The 18,049-nt window shown below is 38.8% G+C and overlaps 1 protein-coding gene across 2 annotated transcripts in view; it reads left to right on the top strand.

Moving 5' to 3' along the window:
- Positions 1 to 18,049, top strand: part of Spef2 (sperm flagellar 2) — a 163,231-nt gene that overhangs the window by 47,518 nt on the left and 97,664 nt on the right. For both annotated transcript variants that reach the window (XM_021183947.2, XM_021183946.2), the window contains 2 exons: positions 13,938 to 14,157; positions 16,912 to 17,063. In XM_021183947.2, the coding sequence (XP_021039606.1) occupies positions 13,938 to 14,157; positions 16,912 to 17,063 (372 nt within the window). The remainder of the gene's footprint in view (positions 1 to 13,937; positions 14,158 to 16,911; positions 17,064 to 18,049) is intronic.

Here is an 18,049-nt window from a genome sequence, read left to right as displayed (position 1 = left end):
GTGTGTGTGTGTGTGTGTGTGTGTGTGTGTGTGTGTGTGTAGTAATGTCCAGTGAGAAAAGATGCTTTGGATAAATATCAAACTACGTTAAGCTATTTCTTTCCATCATCAATTAAGAAATCATTGCTGTCTGATTAAAGCTGAACCAACTGACAGCTTTAGCTGATTCACAACTCAGTATTTGTTCCTCAAAACAGTTTAGTCTACTCTGTTCTTTTTCTCATAAATCAGGAGACTTGTTAGGCCACAACTGAACCAAGCTCTGTGTTTCTAACTATATTTCTTGTTTGGGAAATGATTACCACAGGAACATACTTGTCTTACCCACATCCTGGGGCCCATGGCATACTTCTTTGGCAGGAAATTGTCAACTTTTGTTAGAAGTTTGTTACTGTCTGTCAGCCCAGTGCACTTCTTTTTGTGCAGCATCTTTGCTGAGTTTTGTTTGCTGTTTTCCCTTGGTTTTGTTGTTATTGATGTTTGTTTGTTAGAAATAAAAAATTCCTTACAATTTCCTTATGCATGTGTATGGTTCTTTTTTAAATTTATTTAATTTATTTACATTTCAAATATTGTTCCCCTTCCCAGTCTCCCTTTTGCAAACTCCATCCCTCCTCCACTTTGCCTCTAAGAGGGTGCTCCCCCACCCACCCACCCACCCACTCCCACCTCAACCATCTAATATCCCCCTTTGTGGGTCATCAATCCTCCTCAGGACCAAGCTCCTCTCCTCCCACTGATGCCAGACAAGGCTATCCTTTGCTACATATGTAATGGGAGCCATGGACCCACTCATGTTTACTGTTTGGTTGGTGGGTTTCGTCCATGTGAGCTCTGGGAGGTCTAGTTAGTTGATATTGTTGTTCTTCCTATGGGGCTGTAATCCTCTTCAGTTCCTTCAGTCCTTCCCCCAACTCCTCTACTGGGGTTCCTGTGCTCAGTCTGATAATTGGCTGTGAGTATCTGCATCTGTATTGGTCAGATGCTGATAGAACCTCTCAGAGGACAGCTATACCAGGCTTCTGTCTGCAAGTACTTCTTGACATCAGCAATAGTGTTAGGGTTTAGTGTCTGCAGATGGGATAGATCCCAAGGTGGGGTAGTCACTGGATGGCCTTTCCTTCAGTCTCTGCTCCACTTTTTTTCCCTGTGTTTCCTTTAGACAGCGACAATTCTGGGTAAATGATTTTGAAATGAGTAGATGGCCCCATCTTTCAACTGGGGGCCATGTCTATCTATTGGAGGTGTTCTCTTAAGATTCTATCTCCCCACTGTTGGTTAATTCAACTAATGTCAACCCCATTGGGTCCTGGGAGCCTCTTGCATCCCTGGCATCTGGGATTTTCTAGTGGTCGGTGCCCCCTCCCCTGCTACATATTTCTATTTATTATCCTGACCCTCTGGACTTTTCTCCCATTTTTATTCCCCATACATGATCATCCTTCCTTCCCTCCCCTCCCCCAACCTTCTGCCTTTCCCTCCTTGCCTCCCTCAGTCAGGCCCTTCCTTCCCTATGCCTCCTGTGATTATTTTGTTCCCCCTTCTAAGTGAAATTGGAGCACCCACACTTTGACCTTCCTTCTTATTAAGCTTCAAATAGTCTGTGAGTTGTACAGTGGGTATTCTGAGTTTTAGGCTACTATCCACTTATCAGTAAGAACATACCATGTATGTCCTTTTGGGTTTGGGTTATCTCACTCAGGATGATATTTTCTTGTTCCATCCATTTGTCTACAAAAGCCATGAAGTCATCCTTTTTAATAGCTGAGCAGTACTCCATTGTGTAAATGTATCACATTTTCTGTATCCATTCTTCCATTGAGGGACATCTGGGTTGTTTCCAGATTCTGGCTATTATAAATTAGGCTGCTATGAACATAGTAAAGCACGTCTTTGTTAGATATTGGAGCATATTCTGGTATATGCCCAATAGTGGTATAGCTAGACCTTCAGATAGAAAAATTTCCAATTTTTGGAGGAACCTCCAGAATTATTTCCAAAGTGGTTGTACGAGCTTGCAATTTCACTGAAAAAGGAAGAGTGTTCCTCTTTCTCCACATCCGTGCCAGCATCTGCTGTTGCCTGGGTTTTTTTATCTTAGCCATTCTGATTGGTGTAAATCTCAGGGTCATTTTGATTATCATTTCCCTGATGACTAAGGATGTTGAATATTTCTTTAGGTGCTTCTTGGCCATTCAAAATCCATCATTTGAAAATTCTCTGTTTAACTCTGTACCCCATTTTTAATTGGGTTATTTGATTTTCTGAAGTCTAACTTCTTGAGATCTTTGTATATTTTGTATATCCACCTTATATCATATGTAGGGTTGGTAAAGATCTTTTCCCAATCTTTAGGTTGCCATTTGGTCCTATTGAGATTGTCCTTTGCCTTACAGAAGCTTTTAGGTTTCATGGGGTCCCATTTGTCAATTGTTGTTCTTAGAGCCTGAGCTATTTGTGTTCTGTTCAGAAAATTTTCCCCTGTGCCGATCGATGTGTTGAAGGTTCTTTCCCACTTTCTCTTGTACTGTATTCAGTGTATCTGGTTTTATGTGGAGGTCCTTGATCCACTTGAACTTGAGCTTTTTACAAGGAGATACAAATGGATCAATTTGAATTCTTCTACATGCAGACCTCCAGTTGAGCCAGTACCATTTGTTGAAAGTGCTTTCTTTTTTCCACTGTATGGTTTTTGCTTCTTTGTCAAAGATCAAGTGACCATAGGTATGTGGGTTTCATTTCTGCATCTTCAATTCTATTCCATTGATCTACCTGTCTTTTTCTGTACCAATACCATGTGTTTTTTGTCACAATTGCTCTGTAGTACAGCTTGAGGTCAGGGATGGTGATTCATCCAGAGATTCAATAGTAGCAACTTAACATCATACTTGAAAGCTCTAGTACAGAAACAAGCAAACACACCAAAGAGGAGTAGAGGGCAGGAAATAGTCAAACTCGGGGTTGAAATCAACCAATTAGAAATAACTAGAATGATACAAAGAATCAACAAAACCAAAAGCTGGTTCTTTGAGAAAATCAACAAGCTAGATAAACCATTTTCCAAACTAACTAAAGGGCAAGGAGACAGTATCCAAATTAGCAAAATCAGAAATGGAAAGGGAGATATAACAACTAAAACTGAGGAAATCGAAAAAAATTGTCCGATGCTACTACAAAAGCCTATACTCAACAAAACTGAAAAATCTATATGAAATAGATGGCTTTCTAGACAAATACAACAAATCAAAGTTATATCAGGAACAGATAAGCTATCTAAACAATCCATAACCCATAAGGAAATAGAAGCAGTCATTAAATGTCTCCCAACCATAAAAAGCCAGGGCCACATGGTTTTAATGCAGAATTCTATCAGACCTTCACAGAAGACCTAATACCACTACTTCTTAAACTATTATGCAAAATAGAAACAGAAAGAACACTACCTAATTCATTCTATGAAGCCTCAGTTATGTTGATACCTAAATCATACAATGAGCCAACAAAGAGAACTTCAGACCAATCTCCCTTATGAATATCAATGGCAAGAAAGCCTTTGACAATATACAACTCCCCTTCATGTTAAAAGTCTTGGAAAGATAAGGCATTCAAGGCCCATACCTAAATATAATAAAAGCAATATACAGGAAACCAACAGCACCAACATCAAATTAAATGGGGAGAAACTGGAAGCAATCCCACTGAAGTCCGGGACAAGACAAGGCTGCCCACTCTCCCTACTTGTAGTACTTGAAGTTCTAGCCAAAGAAAAAAAAAAAAAAAAAAAAAAAAGACTTCAATGGGATACAAATTGTAAAGGATGAAGTCAAGATATCACTATTTGTAGATATAATGGTACACATCAGAGATCCCAGAATTTCTAACAGAGAACTCCTACAGCTGACACCCAACTTTACCAAAGTGGCTATTTATAAAATTAATTCAAACAAATCAATAGCTCTCTTCTACTCAAAGGATAAATGGGCTGAGAAAGAAATTAGGAAAACAACACCCTTCACAATAGTCACAAATAACATAAAATATCTAGGTGTAACTATAACCAAGCAAGTGAAAGATCTGTATTACAAGAACTTCAAGTCTCTGAAGAAAGAAATTGAAGAAGACCTCAGAAGTTGGAAAGATCTCCCATGCTCATGGATTGGTAGGATTAACATAGGAAAAATGGCTATCTTACCAAAAGCAACAATCTACAGATTCAATGCAATCCCCATCAAAATTCCAACTCAATTCTTCAAAGAAATAGACACTTCTCAACTTTAGAATAACAAAAAACCCAGGATAGCAAAACCAATTCTCAACAATAAAAGAACCTTTGGGGGAATCACCATCCCTGACCCAAAGCTTTGTTCTTTTACCTGCATGGTAAAACAGGCCCCCTGCAGATTGTTGGATGCACTGACTTTTCTGTTATTGTTCTCTATTTTGAGGACTTTGTTCTTCTGAAGAACTTCTTCTAAATATTCCAACACATGGGAAAAATAAATATTACCACTCATAAAATATGTGTCTACAACAAATACAGGAGGGTACTATATCTTGGTTTAGATCATAGACTAGTTAATTGCCCATATTTGTTATTGCTAAATTTGCTCAAGATTTCTATTTCTAGAAGTAAATGCAGATCTTCAAAAGTATTTGTGTTTCTGACATACTTGATTGATGTCTGGGCCTTTTTTCCCTAAAAAAAACCCAAAAACCTGACAACATCCACATTTGAGCTCAGGTTTGTAAGAATGTATACTGTCCTAGGTAACCTTCGATCCTCGTGCTCTATTTGTAGAATGGCCACATGCAAAGGAATAAATAAAAAATGCAATAAATGAAATAAATAAGCCAATAAATAATGTTCTAGACAATATTCATCTGCTAAGAGGCAACAGCATCATGACTAGTAATCCCCAGTGGGTTACCAGGAAGTTTCCATGGGGTGATAACAATGACTCACTTAACAAAGAAAGTGGAAGAGGAACTTAAGAGCTACCTAGTAGATGTGGTAGCAGCTCAACCAGGGATTCCCCCAACCTTTCCAGCATAGGCATCAGTTTGGGCACAGTAAGGTTCCATGATTCCTCATCGTGTGTTTGTAACCTTCCCAAATCCCAAGTGACACCCAGAGTGTGGTTTTTATGGGAAATGTCCTCTTCTTCCTCGTCTTCCTCCCCAGCAGTCTCATCTTACATGGACACCTTACTGACAGCTGCTTATTGAGGACCTTTAGTACAGTTTCTACATCCTTGGGTTCTGCACCCACAGGGTCAGCTGATCACTGTAGGTGAACCAACAAATAATGGTTCACATAAAGACCATTTTGTCCTGTTGTTATTCCCTAAACAATACATTTTAATAACCCATTTCAGTGGCATTTACACAATAATAGATATTTTAAGTAATACAGCGATGATATAAAGGATATGGGGTAATGTTCATGAATGACATGCAAAACTTAACAATTTTTTCCATAAGGAAAACCAGCTTCCCTTTTTATGATTTATAGTCAGTCCCAAAATCAATACTCCCACTTATACAAAAGGATTACTACGCTAATATTTGATATTTGTGTTAATGAGATACTAGCTATGGTTTTCTGAAGATTCCCACTTTTCTAACCCTCTGTACATCCACCATCAGTTTGTAGTTAAATTTATCATTTGAAATAGTTATTTTCTATTGAGCACATCATCTTCCTTCAACTTCTTAGTAATGATTTTTCAATCATTTATAAATGTGTATGTGTGAACATATTGCTAAATATAAATTTTACAGTCCATATAACTAATGCTACCTGTATGTTTGTTTCCTAAGCTGACCATTTAGTACTCAATAGACAATTGATGTGTTCTTCCCTGGGGAGGGCCACATTTCCCTTTCCCAGACTTCCCCTTAGTTGCCTACAGTTCTTTGTATGGATTGTGGCCTCGTGGGATTTTCTCCTTCCAGTTTTGAGTGTTCATTGCTGTTATCCTTGTTTAGGACACATTTCAGCAGTCAGGTTGGTGAGACTCTATGCATAGGTGTCATTTCTGACATTCCTAGGAGATACATTTTCAGAGTAAACTCTGTGGTCCTCTGGCTCACAATCTTTCAGACCTCTCTGTGCAATGTTTTCTGAGCCTTATGTGTGGGAGTCTTTTGTGGATGTGTCCATTTGGACTGGGCTCCACAGCTGCATTTTGATTGGTTGTAGTTTTCTGTAATAGTCGCCATCTAATGCAAGAAGAAGTTTCCTTTATAACACATTAAGACTACACTTATCCGTGAGCATAAGGACAAATGTTTTAGGTTGTTGTTAGGTATTATTCTGGTTCAGTAGATTAGTGGTTGTAGATTCTCCTCCAACTTTCCTAACACTGAGTAGTTAGCTAGGGTTCCAGTACCAGGCTTGGTCTCCCTCATGTTAAGTAGGTTTTAAGTTCAATTAAAGAGCTGTTGGTTATCACCAAGGTATGTGTGCCATGACTGTACCCTTATGGTTATCCGAACATGCTGGTCATTGACATTGCTCATAAGTATCATAGTTGGGAAAACATTTGTTAGTTTTGGTTTTGGAAACTTTTGTATGATATCTTCTAGTACCATGAAAACTTGTCCCCAGGGACGAGGGTTTTGGATCAGGAGTCTCTGGGCCCCATTTATGAATTATGTGGTGCCTTCAGCAATAGTTCTTTACTATACACCTAAGGTGGACAACCAAGAGTGACAGAAGTAGGCTGGTGTTTGGAGAGTCTCTTGGACAGTCCTGGTGAACAATTCAAAAGAAGACTTCTCATGCATTGAGTTTTGGGTTTTTTTGTTTGTTTGTTTGTTTTGTTTTTTTTTAAAACATGGTCTTTGGTTCTTGAAGAGAGCACTGTCATCCCAGATGAGACAGATTCATTATAAGTATGTATAGTTATATATGGAGTTATGTAGGTTGTAGAGTTATAGTTTTTGTTTTTGTTTGGTAAATACTATGATATGATTATTTGTGGCTTTTTCAGGTGCTCATAATATTATTTTACCACCTTCTCCTGTATTTAAATTTCCTAGGAGCCCTTTCCTTCATTTCCCCTATTAGATTACTGGTATTCTGCTATTCTGTGTTATCATCTTCCCCACCACCCTTTTCTATACTCAACTCCCTTCCTAAGGAATTCCTCTTCCCACATTTCTGTGGTCAGATCACTTGTACCCTGAGAGTCCCCCCATTTATTGGTCCCTAACTTTCCTATCCTAGCAGTTGCCCTGCTTTCTGTAGTTACTTCAGGTTACACACTCACATCTAAAGGTTGGGAGGTAGGACCTGCACTAAGAGAGAGCATACAACATTTGTGGGTCTGAGTTACTTTACTCAATATGATCCTTTCTAGTTCCATCCATTTATATGAAATATTTGTGATTTCTTTACAGCTGGATAGCATATATTACTGTATTTCCCTTATCCATTTGTCAGTTGCCGGACTTTTAGATTGTTTCCATCTCCTAGCTATTGTGTCTAGATCAGCAATGAATTGGCCGAGCAAGTATGTGTGGAGTAGGGTGTTAGAGTGCTTTAAGCATATCCCGAGGACTGGTGTCACCTGGTCATATACTAGATTTAGTTTTAACTGTTTGAGAATTCTCCATACCAGTTTCCACAGTGGCTGTGTCAGTTTGCACTCCCACCAGCAGTAAGCAGGTCCTTCTTCATTCTCTTGTAGCATTTCATGCTACTTGTTCACTTGATCTACAATGTACAAGTTGATCTGATTTACATTCCCCTAACTTCTAAAGATGGTGAACCCTTTAGAGGTATTTCTTGCCCCCCCCCTTCTGCTTTTTCTCTTCTTTTGAGTACTCTACCTTCTGGTGTCAGGCCAATTTTTTGGAAGGATTTTTTTTAAGTCTTTGTTTTTTGAGTTCTTCATATATTCTGGATATTAATCCTCTGTCAGATATATAGCTGGGAAACATTCTTTCCCATTCTTTGTTCTCCCTCTTGCCCCAGCTGATTTTTTTGCCTTAGCTGTAGGGAAGTGCTTTCATTTCATGTAGTACCATTTGTCACTTGTCAGCCTAGATTTTTGAGCAGATGGAGTCCTATTTAGGATGTCTTTTCCTACACTAAGTCATGTGTGGTACTTCCTATAGTTTGTTCCAGCAGTTTTAGTGTTTCCGGTTTAGGTCTTTGATCCGTCTGAAGTCACTTTTTATGCAAGGCAACAGATGCAAGTCAAATGTCATTCTTCTGCATGTAGAAATTTTATTTTTCCAACAGCATTTGTTGAACATGATTTCTGTTTTCCAGCATACATTTTTGACATCTTGGTCAAATACTAATGACTGAAGTCACATGTGTTCGTGTATGAGTCTTTAATCTTATCCCATTGTGCTACGTGTTCAGTTTTGTGTCAATGCCATGTTGTTTTTATTACTATGAGTCATAATCCCTCCAGAATTGTTCTTTCTGCTCAAAATTGTTTTTGCTATCTTGACTCTTTTGTAGTCCTATAATAATTTTGTTACATTTTGGTTTTCTGTGAGTAAGGTAAGTATTTTGATTGGAAATGAAGTAAGATATTTTGCTTTTAGTAAGATATTTCCACGATGTTAACTCTACTGACCCATGCTTATCAGATAACTTTACATTTTCTAGAGTCTTTATTTTTTTCTGCAGAGGTTTGAATTTTTATTATAGATTTCCTTTATTAGCTTTGTTAGATTCACTTCTAGATATTTTATTCTCTTTTAGGCTATTGTGAATGAAATTATGTTCATCTTCCAAGGCCTAGATTCTGTTTTTCCAACTATATATAAACTATGTCTCACTGAAAAAGTGTTAATATGGAACATATATTTCAGTTTTAGTTTTAAGGAGTTTCAAGAAATAACAATAATAAATTCAAAAATAATATCTTCATTTTGTCGGTCACAATTATTATACAAGAAAATAAATAATCTGTTGAAAAAGCATGTTACCTCAACAGAAGAAGCATCCAGTAATCCTGGGCACATTACAGTCAAGGAGGAAATCAATTTCTTGCTCCTGAAGTATGAACCTCAGCCCATGAAGTAGATGCTATTGTAAATGCTAACAATAACTCATAAATGCCCAGGAATTTTTAAACACCAGCCAACAGAAAGTTAAAGGTTCTGGCTGACTGAAAATGACTAGAAAGTGAAGTCCAGGTAAATCGTTTTAAATTCCACAATAAAATGCAAGGAGGGGGCACATGAACACATTGAATCCAGGATGGATAGCGAAGTGGCAGATTTACATAATCAGAATAGTATGTGCACAATCTGCGCCCAGAGAGTCAGGTTCTGCAAGATTGGCGTAGGCCAATTAATAAAAACTATACTAGAGAACTAATGTCTTTTCACCAAGAGAAGCCATTATTTACTCTGTTGAAGTTTTATAATCTCTGCTTTTGAGGAGACATGAATTGACAGGAAGAGATGGCTCTTGATTTCTGCACATACAATTCAAAAATACTTATTCCATTTATGTTGACATTTAAAAATACTGACCATCGGGTAAAGATACCTTAGGTAATCACTGTATGTGTTTGATAACTTACATAATTAAAATGTAATAATGTAGAACACACCCACACCCTGTTAAAACAGCGGTTTGGATCATGTGGTAACTTACCTAGTCTCACCGCAACAGGCATCAGCATCTTGAGATCTATAGCCCAATGTACTCATTTATAATGATGTCTGAGGCTATGAATTATATATCTAATGACATAATTATTTTAATCATATATACATAAACAACAAATGTAAAAAATGTGCTAAAATATTGTGGTTCTTCCTTAGGTCTTTAGGTCACTTGCACTTCAAGTTTTTGGCTTTCGTCAAAATTTTCCCCTTTCAGTTTTTCTGATCTCCTTTCCACTCATTGTGTCCTTGTTCTGCTTTCCTTGGCCTTTGTAAGAAGCTGTCCTTTTCCTGTGGTTCTGTCAAGGAGGCTTCCCCCAGTCACTGCCTGCTTATCTCCTTAGAGCAGAGTGCAGTTCCTTTCCCAGCCAGAACATTCTGTTCTCTTCATAGTTAATGTTCTATTCCATTGTGTTTGGCCATAATCTGTAACTAACTCTCTGATGCAGAAGGGCTTTGTCCTGACTCCAGTGCGAGGAAGCATACTTTTCGACTGAAGCAAAGCTGATGGTTGTTTGTGTTTATAGATGCATGGTACTGTTAAATGCCTAGAGCAGTACCCCTAAGCTTCTTAAATGTTTGTTTTTAGTGGTCACATTGGCTTGTACACATTTACTTGTTCTTTACAACATCTTTTTGTAGGCAACTAATAGTATTTTATTTTTATTTTTATTATTTTTATTAATTAATTATTTTTATTAATTAATTATTTTGTTTATTTATATCCCAATTGTTGCCCCCCTCCTGGTAACCCTTCACAGAGTTCTTCTCCCCCTCCCACTTTCCCTTCACCCACCCCTAAGAGAGCTCACTTCACTGGTATCCCCCAACCCCAGGGCATCATATCTCTACAGGATTAGTCACATCCTCTCCCACTGAGAAGAGACAAGGCAGTCCTCTGCTACACATATCACAGCAATTTTATAAAGATTAAATTGTGCTTCAAGGTAGAGGATTGACAAAGATGCAGGATAAGTGAAAAGCCGAAACATTACGGGAACCCAAGATTTCAAATTTACATGTGATGCTGTTTCCTTTAGTGAAGAATTGAAAGACAGCAAAGCTCAAAAATGATCAGAACCTTGGCACCTATCACATCAACTTGCAATTCAAGGCTTTGTTCCTGTTTTTTATATTTGGGTACTTGATGATTGATCAAATGATTTACCCCAAATCATTATCATTTCTCTATCCGTAAGAACAAATCAAGTGACTGAAAGCAGAAGCAAGTAATCATTTGAGCTGCAAAATGTGCACAGTCAGCAGTGCAAACAATCATGCACAGGACTAACAACAACAAAGCTACTAAATTAAGACAAAATTATTCTTTTTACTTCTTTGTGTATGTTGCTTGGAATTGAATTTAGGACCTCACACATACTAGTCAAATGCTCTGTTTTTGAGCTATATTTCCAGTCCTAAAAGAAAATACTTTTAAAAGTAAATGTTATCTATGTAGAAATGAAAGAAGAAACTTTTAATTTTAATTATAGATTTATTTCTTTAAATTTTTAAAGAAAATCCTAAGGAATACTTTGCTTCAGAGATAAATTTTGTTCATTTCAAGGATTTTGTTTTCTCCAGTATTGCCATACGAGGAATTCTGGCACCAGACTTAGAGCCTGTCCCTTAGCACTTATCAAACACGACAATTTGTTTTCTTATCAGACATGGTCTACCAAAAGTATTGTTAAAAGGAGAGTTGAGGACATAGAAAATGTTTATTTATGACATAAAGTTTTAGAAGTATTGCCAAATGGCCTAAGTAGGATAAAGCAATACATGGTCAATACAGATTTCTTTATTTAAAAAATGCTAAGAAAGTGTTTAGAGGAATGGTGAAATTGGGAAGATTTCTATCTGAAGACCCAGTTATACCACTCTTTAGCTATACCCAAAAGATGCTCCACCATATGACAAGGACACGTGCTCCACTATGTTCATAGCAGCCTTATTTGTGATAGCCAGAAGCTGGAAACAACCCAGATGTTCCTCAGACGAATGGATACAGAAAATTTTATTCAATTACACAATGGAATACTATTTAGCTATTAAAAACAAGGACATCACCACCAACCACAGAGTACACATGGGGGAACCCATGACTCCAGCTGGATATGTAGCAGAGGATGGCCTTATCTGGCATCAATGGGAGGGGAGGTCCTTGGTCCTGTGGAGGCTTGATGACCCAGCATAGGGGAAGGCTAGGGTGAGGCTGAGGCTGGAGTGAGTGGGCAGGTGGGGGAGCATCCTCATAGAGGTAGGGGGTGCGGGAGGGGATAGAGGTTTCTGAAGGGAAACTGGGAAGGGGATAACATTTGAAATGTAAATGAATAAAATAACCAAAAATATGAAAAAAAGAGAACATCATGAGTTTTGCAGGCAAATGAATGGAACTAGAAAATATCATCGTGGCTGAGGTAACCCAGACACAAAAGGACATGCATTGCATGTACTCACTGATAAGTGGATATTAGCCATAAAGTACAGAATACTCACGATACAACTCTCAGAGTCTATCTACAAAGCTTAACAAGAAGGACAGCCCAAGTGTGGGATAGAAAATAATCATGGAAGACAGAAGGAGGGAGTAAGGGACCTGAGCAAGAGATGGGAGGGGAGGGGGAAGAGGGACAAGATCAGGTATGGGGGTCGGGGGAGACAGGAAAGAAGCCCAGAGGGCCAAGAGAATGAATGGAAATAGGAAACAGTGGGGTAGGGGTGGGGGGCACTTCTAGAAAGTCCCAGAGACCTGGGATATAGGTGATCCCAGACTCAATGGGGATGACCTTAGCCGAAATGCCCAACACTGGGGAGATGGAACCTGAAGAGATCATCTTCAGTAGATAGACATGTCTCCTAGTTGAGGCATGGGACCACCCACACATCTTCAAAATTCTTGACTCAGAATTGTTCCTGTCTAAAGAAAATGCAGGGACAAAATGGAGCAGAGACTGAAGGAAAGGCCATCCAGTGACTAGCCTAACTTGGTATCCATCTCATGCACAGACACCAAACCCTGACACAATTACTGATGTCATTTTGTGCTTGCAGACAGGAGCCTAGCATGGCTGTCCTCTGAGAGGCTCTACCAGCAGCTGACTGAGACAGAAACTGATACTTATAGGCAACCCTCGGACTGAGGTTGGGAATCCCTATGGAAGAGTTAGGGAGAGGACTGAAAGAACTGAGGGGGATGGCAACCCCATAGGAAGAACAACAGTATCAATTAATCCAGACCCCTCAGAGCTCCCAGAGACTAAGCCACCAACCAAAGAGCATACATGGGCTGGTCCTTGGCCCCTGACACATATGTAGCAGAGGACTTTTTTGTCTGTCTTCTGTGCCTCATCCTGTGGAAATTTGATGCCTCAGGGGGATGCTGGAAGCTGGGTAAGGTGTGGGTGGGTGGGTGAGGGAGCACGCTCTCAGAAGCAAAGGGGAGGGGAGATGGGGGTATAGAACTCAGGGCAGGGAGGACCAAGATGGGGGAGACAACATTTGGAATATAAAGAAATAAAGTAATTTAATTAAATATAAAGAAAAATAAAATGTATCTACTAAGCCATTACTGGCTTCTTTAACTTTAATTTCAAGTTTTATTATACATATTAATTAATAATATTCAAGCTAGCTTCAAGTATGATGCCAATGTCCTTCCATTGAATAATGACATAGACAAATCTTCTTCACTTTTGTGCAACACCATTAGCAAGTTGACTTCAACAACTCATGTTCCAGAGATTTATTAATAAATATTAGCTCATAGATTTACTTTATTTAATTTCTATTGTCTATAATTTACTCCATTTTAGTTTTATGCAATATTTTATAATTACTTTCATTCTTATTTTAATATTAAATTTATGTATCTTCTGTGTTAATTTCAAGAAAGGTGTTTTAAATTAACTTAAATTTCATAATATAAATTAGATTAACTTTTCAGTTATTTCAAAATACCTACTTCTAAATCTAATCTTTTAAACATTCTCTAAAATTTTGTATAGGAATTCCATTTAATATTCTATAATATGAAGGTAGTATTGTTGTTTTTGATTTTTTACAATATAGTTAATTACCATACTAGTTACATTCAGTTTGCTGCAACCTGGATTCACCTCTTTTGTACTTTTATTGAAAATGAATATAATAGCTCTCAACCACATTTCCCTACAACCTCTCCACTCCCGACATCTCCTCTGACCGCCTCTTGTTTAGTGTTTGATTGTTGTTTATGCTTCAGTTCTGCCTTTTCAAAGACATTTTTGTTTTGTTTTGTTTGGCTGTTATTTTTGCAGAACATGGTTGGAGAGTGGGCCTTACCAGAGGACATGGCTAATAGTTCACCACCCTCCAACAATAGCATATTGGGTCATGTGCTTCTGAGATTAATTGAAAAAGCTGATCCATCTGCAAGTAATGCTGAAGACACTGAATTACCTTCACTTGCGGTCAAGGGTTGTGTACTGGGGAAGACACTCAGTGGAAAAACTACTGTTCTAAAGTCTCTCCAAAATGGTAAGTTGCCACCATTTCTCTTTTCCTTATTAGACTCTATGTAAGTTGCCTCGATTTCTCTTATTAGACTATTCATTCTGACCATGGCTACAAATGTCTAGCTCCATAAAAAGTCAAACTAGAGGCTTTATTTAGAGAATATCTCATCAAATTTTTATGGTAGTAGAATCATGTGAGTGAGCTTCCAAATGCAGGAAAGAGGAACTGGGATGTGTTCAGTCTTGTCAAAATTGTGATAAATAATAGAAACCAGACTCAGGTGATATAGTGCATCATCTAACTTATATAAAGTATCTCAAAAGAGACAAATCTATGCAGATAGAAAATGATTCATGTTTTCTGGTACCATGGATAGGGGATAGGTGTTCCCCTGTAATAAGTGAGGATTTACTTTTCTTTAATTAGATATTTTCTTTCTTTACATTTCAAATATTATCTATCACCTTTCCTGGTTTCCCCCCTGGAAACTCCCTATCCCATTCCCCCTCCTGCTGCTTTTATGAGGGTGCTCCCACAGCCACCCACCCACTCCTGCTTTCCTGTCCTGGCATTCCCCTACACTGGGCATTGAGCCTTCACAGGACTAAGGGCCTCTCTGTCCCACTGATGGCTGACAAGGCCATCTCTGCTACATATGCCCCTGGAGCCATGGGTCCTTCCATGTGTATATTTTGGTTAGTGGTTTAGTCACTGGAAGCTCTGCAGGTACTGGTTGGTTGATATTGTTGTTCTTCCTATGGGACTGCAAACCCCTTCAGCTCCTTCAGTCTTTGTTCTATCTCCTCCATGGAGACCCCATGCTCAGTCCAATGGATGGCTGTGAGCATTTGCCTCTGTACTTGTCAGGCTCTGGCAGAGCCTCTCCGGAGGCAGATTTCAGACTCCTGTCAGAAAGCACTTCTTGGCATCCATGATAGCTTCTAGGTTTGGTGACTGTATAGGGGATGAATCCTCTGGTGGGGCAGTCTCTGGGTGGCCTTTCCTTCAGTCTCTATTCCTTATTTTGTCTCCATATTTCCTCCTGTGTTTTGTTCCTCCTCCTAAGAAGGACCGAAGCATCTACATTTTGGCCTTCCTTCTTCTTGAGCTCATGTGGTCTGTGAAATGTATTTTGGGTATTTTGAGCTTTTGGCCTAATATCCACTTATAGGTGAGCACATATCATGTGTTCTTTTATGACTGGGTTACCTCACTCAGGATGATATTTTCTAGTTCCAACCATTTACTTAAGAATTTCATGAAGTCATTGTTTTTAATAGCTAAGTAGTACTCCATTGTGTAAATGTACCACATTTTCTGTAAATGACCAAAAGCAATCTACAGTTTCAATGCAATCCCCATCAAAATTCCAAATCAATTCTTAATAGAGCTAGAAAGAGCAATTTGCAAATGCATTTGGAATAACAAAAATCCCAGGATAGAGAACACTATTCTCAGTAATAAAAGAACTTCTGAGGAATAACCATTCCTGACCTCAAGTTGTATTGCAGAGCAATAGTGATAAAAACTGCATGGTATTAGTGCAGAGACAGGTAGGTAGATTAATGGAATAAAATTGAAGACCCAGAAATGAACCCACATACCTATGGTCACATGATCTTTGACAAAGGAGCTAAAACCATCCAGTGGAAAAACGACAGCATTTTCAACCAACGGTGCTGGTTCAACTGGCAGTTATCATGTAGAAGAATGCACATCGATCCATTCTTATCTCCATGTACAAAGCTCAAGTCAAGTGAATCAAAGACCTCTACATAAAACCAGAGACACTGAAACTAATACAAGAGAAAGTAGGGAAGAGCTTCGAACACAGGGGCACAGGGGAAATTTTACTGAACAGAAAACCTATGGTGTATCCTCTACAATCAAGAATCAACAAATGGACCTCATAAAATAGCAAAGCTTCTGTAAGGCAAAGGACACTGTAAATAAGGACATAACAGCAACCAACAGATTGGGAAAAAGTCTTACCAACTTTACATCTGATAGAGGGCTAATATCCAATATATTCCAAGAACTCAAGAAGTTAGACTCCAGAGAACCAAATAACTCTATTAAAAATGGAGTACAAAGTTAAGAAAGGATTCCCAACTGAGGAATATCAAATGGCCAAAAAGCACCTAAAGAAATTTTAACATTCAGGGAAATGAAAATCAAAACAACCCTGAGATTCCACCTCACACCAGTCAGAATGGCTAAGATCAAAATCTTAGGTGACAGCAGACGCTGATGAGGATGTGGAGAAAGAGGAACACTCCTCTATTGGTGGGATTGCAAGCTGGTACAACCACTCTGGAAATCAGTCTGGCAGTTCCTCAGAAAATTGGACATAGTATAACCTGAGGACCTAATTACACTATTCCTTGGCATATATCCAGAAGATGCTCTAACATGTAATAAGGACACATGGTTCAATATGTTCATAGCATCCTTATTTACAATAGCCAGAAGCTGGAAAGAACCCAGTTGTCTTTCAACAGAGGATTTACTTTTGAGACAATGCAACATTCCTGGAAGAGGGTAATCATGATGGTCACTTGGCTTAGTGGATTTCTCAGTGCCACTGAGCTGTACCCTTTAAACTAGATAAATTAATTTATTCCATGTAATGTGCATTTTATTACAAGAAAGAGTAGCTTAATCCAAGAGGAAACCCTATGGCGAGCAGTGTTACAGGGTTAAAGGAGAACATAGAGACAATGGTATCAATTCCTGAGAGGCCCAGATACTTACAAGTTGTCTTTTGTACTTTAGACTTCCCTGTTCATGTGCTTTCTATTGATACTCTTGTCCAAGAGGCTATCCAGGCGTTTCATGAAAGACAAAAAAGCGGTAAGACACCACCCACTCAGGAAGACAATAAAAGAGATCCTGTAATGGACCAGGAAATAAAGAGCAAAACTCAGGCAAGTGCGACTTCAGTCTTCTGCAACTGGTACACTACAGCTATGGATCAGGATAGATACCAATGTTCATCTAATAGAGATCCACAGAGTGAGGAGGTGAGGTTCTGGAGACCAAGAGACAAAAGAGAGTGTATGCTCCTCTTAACTCTACCCCATACATTGATTTTCCTGGGTGAACTATCCAGAGTTGTGAGCCTATTTTGAATTCTGTGGAAATAAAATGAAGACATTCCTCAGAGGTAGGAGCTGTTTGGTGAATGGGGTTGGTAGAGGATTGGTGTGTGTGTGTGTGTGTGTGTGTGTGTGTGTGTGAGAGAGAGAGAGAGAGAGAGAGAGAGAGAGAGAGAGATAGTTATTAGGAGATTAGGAGACAATAAGTTTACTAATTCCTAGACTGACATTCCACCACTAAGTGTCAGGAAGTGGAGAACAGTGGGATTCCAAATATGTGGTTAGAGACTACAGATGGACCTTGGCAGTGGACTAGACAGGTGCTGGACCCCCACAGGGTTAAGGGTAGAAGAGGACACATTTCTTGGTCTCCAGGCCCACAGTATGAAGCTGCTTGAATGATTTCAAGGAACCACATGAAAACAGCTAGGTGGATCAATTTAGTCCTCCGACGGAGTAGACCAACTGATAATACTTCTTAACTGTGCTAGAGGTCAGGAGGAGCACGCAAAGTGGTTTAAATTGATCACATTTTCATTCTTTAACATCCACAATTGCAATTTATTCGATTATTTCATAAGTATTTCATAAAGATATAGTACTACAGGCTGGGGGTGGGAGAAGAATATTATGTGACTTTAAGAACCCCTGTGTGGCTCACCTCTTTTGTTTTCTAACGACTGTAGTAGAAACCATACATATGGATCAGTTTTCTCAAGGCCAGAAGGCTTGTAGAAGCCTTCTTGTTATTAAACCCCAGATTTGAAGCTCACTTCTCTTTCTCTTACCTCACATCATCTCTGTAATGAATCAAT

The sequence above is a fragment of the Mus caroli genome, chromosome 15 (assembly GCF_900094665.2).
Source record: "Mus caroli chromosome 15, CAROLI_EIJ_v1.1, whole genome shotgun sequence".
NCBI lineage: Eukaryota > Metazoa > Chordata > Mammalia > Rodentia > Muridae > Mus > Mus caroli.
This window is presented reverse-complemented; position numbering and strand designations above follow the sequence as displayed.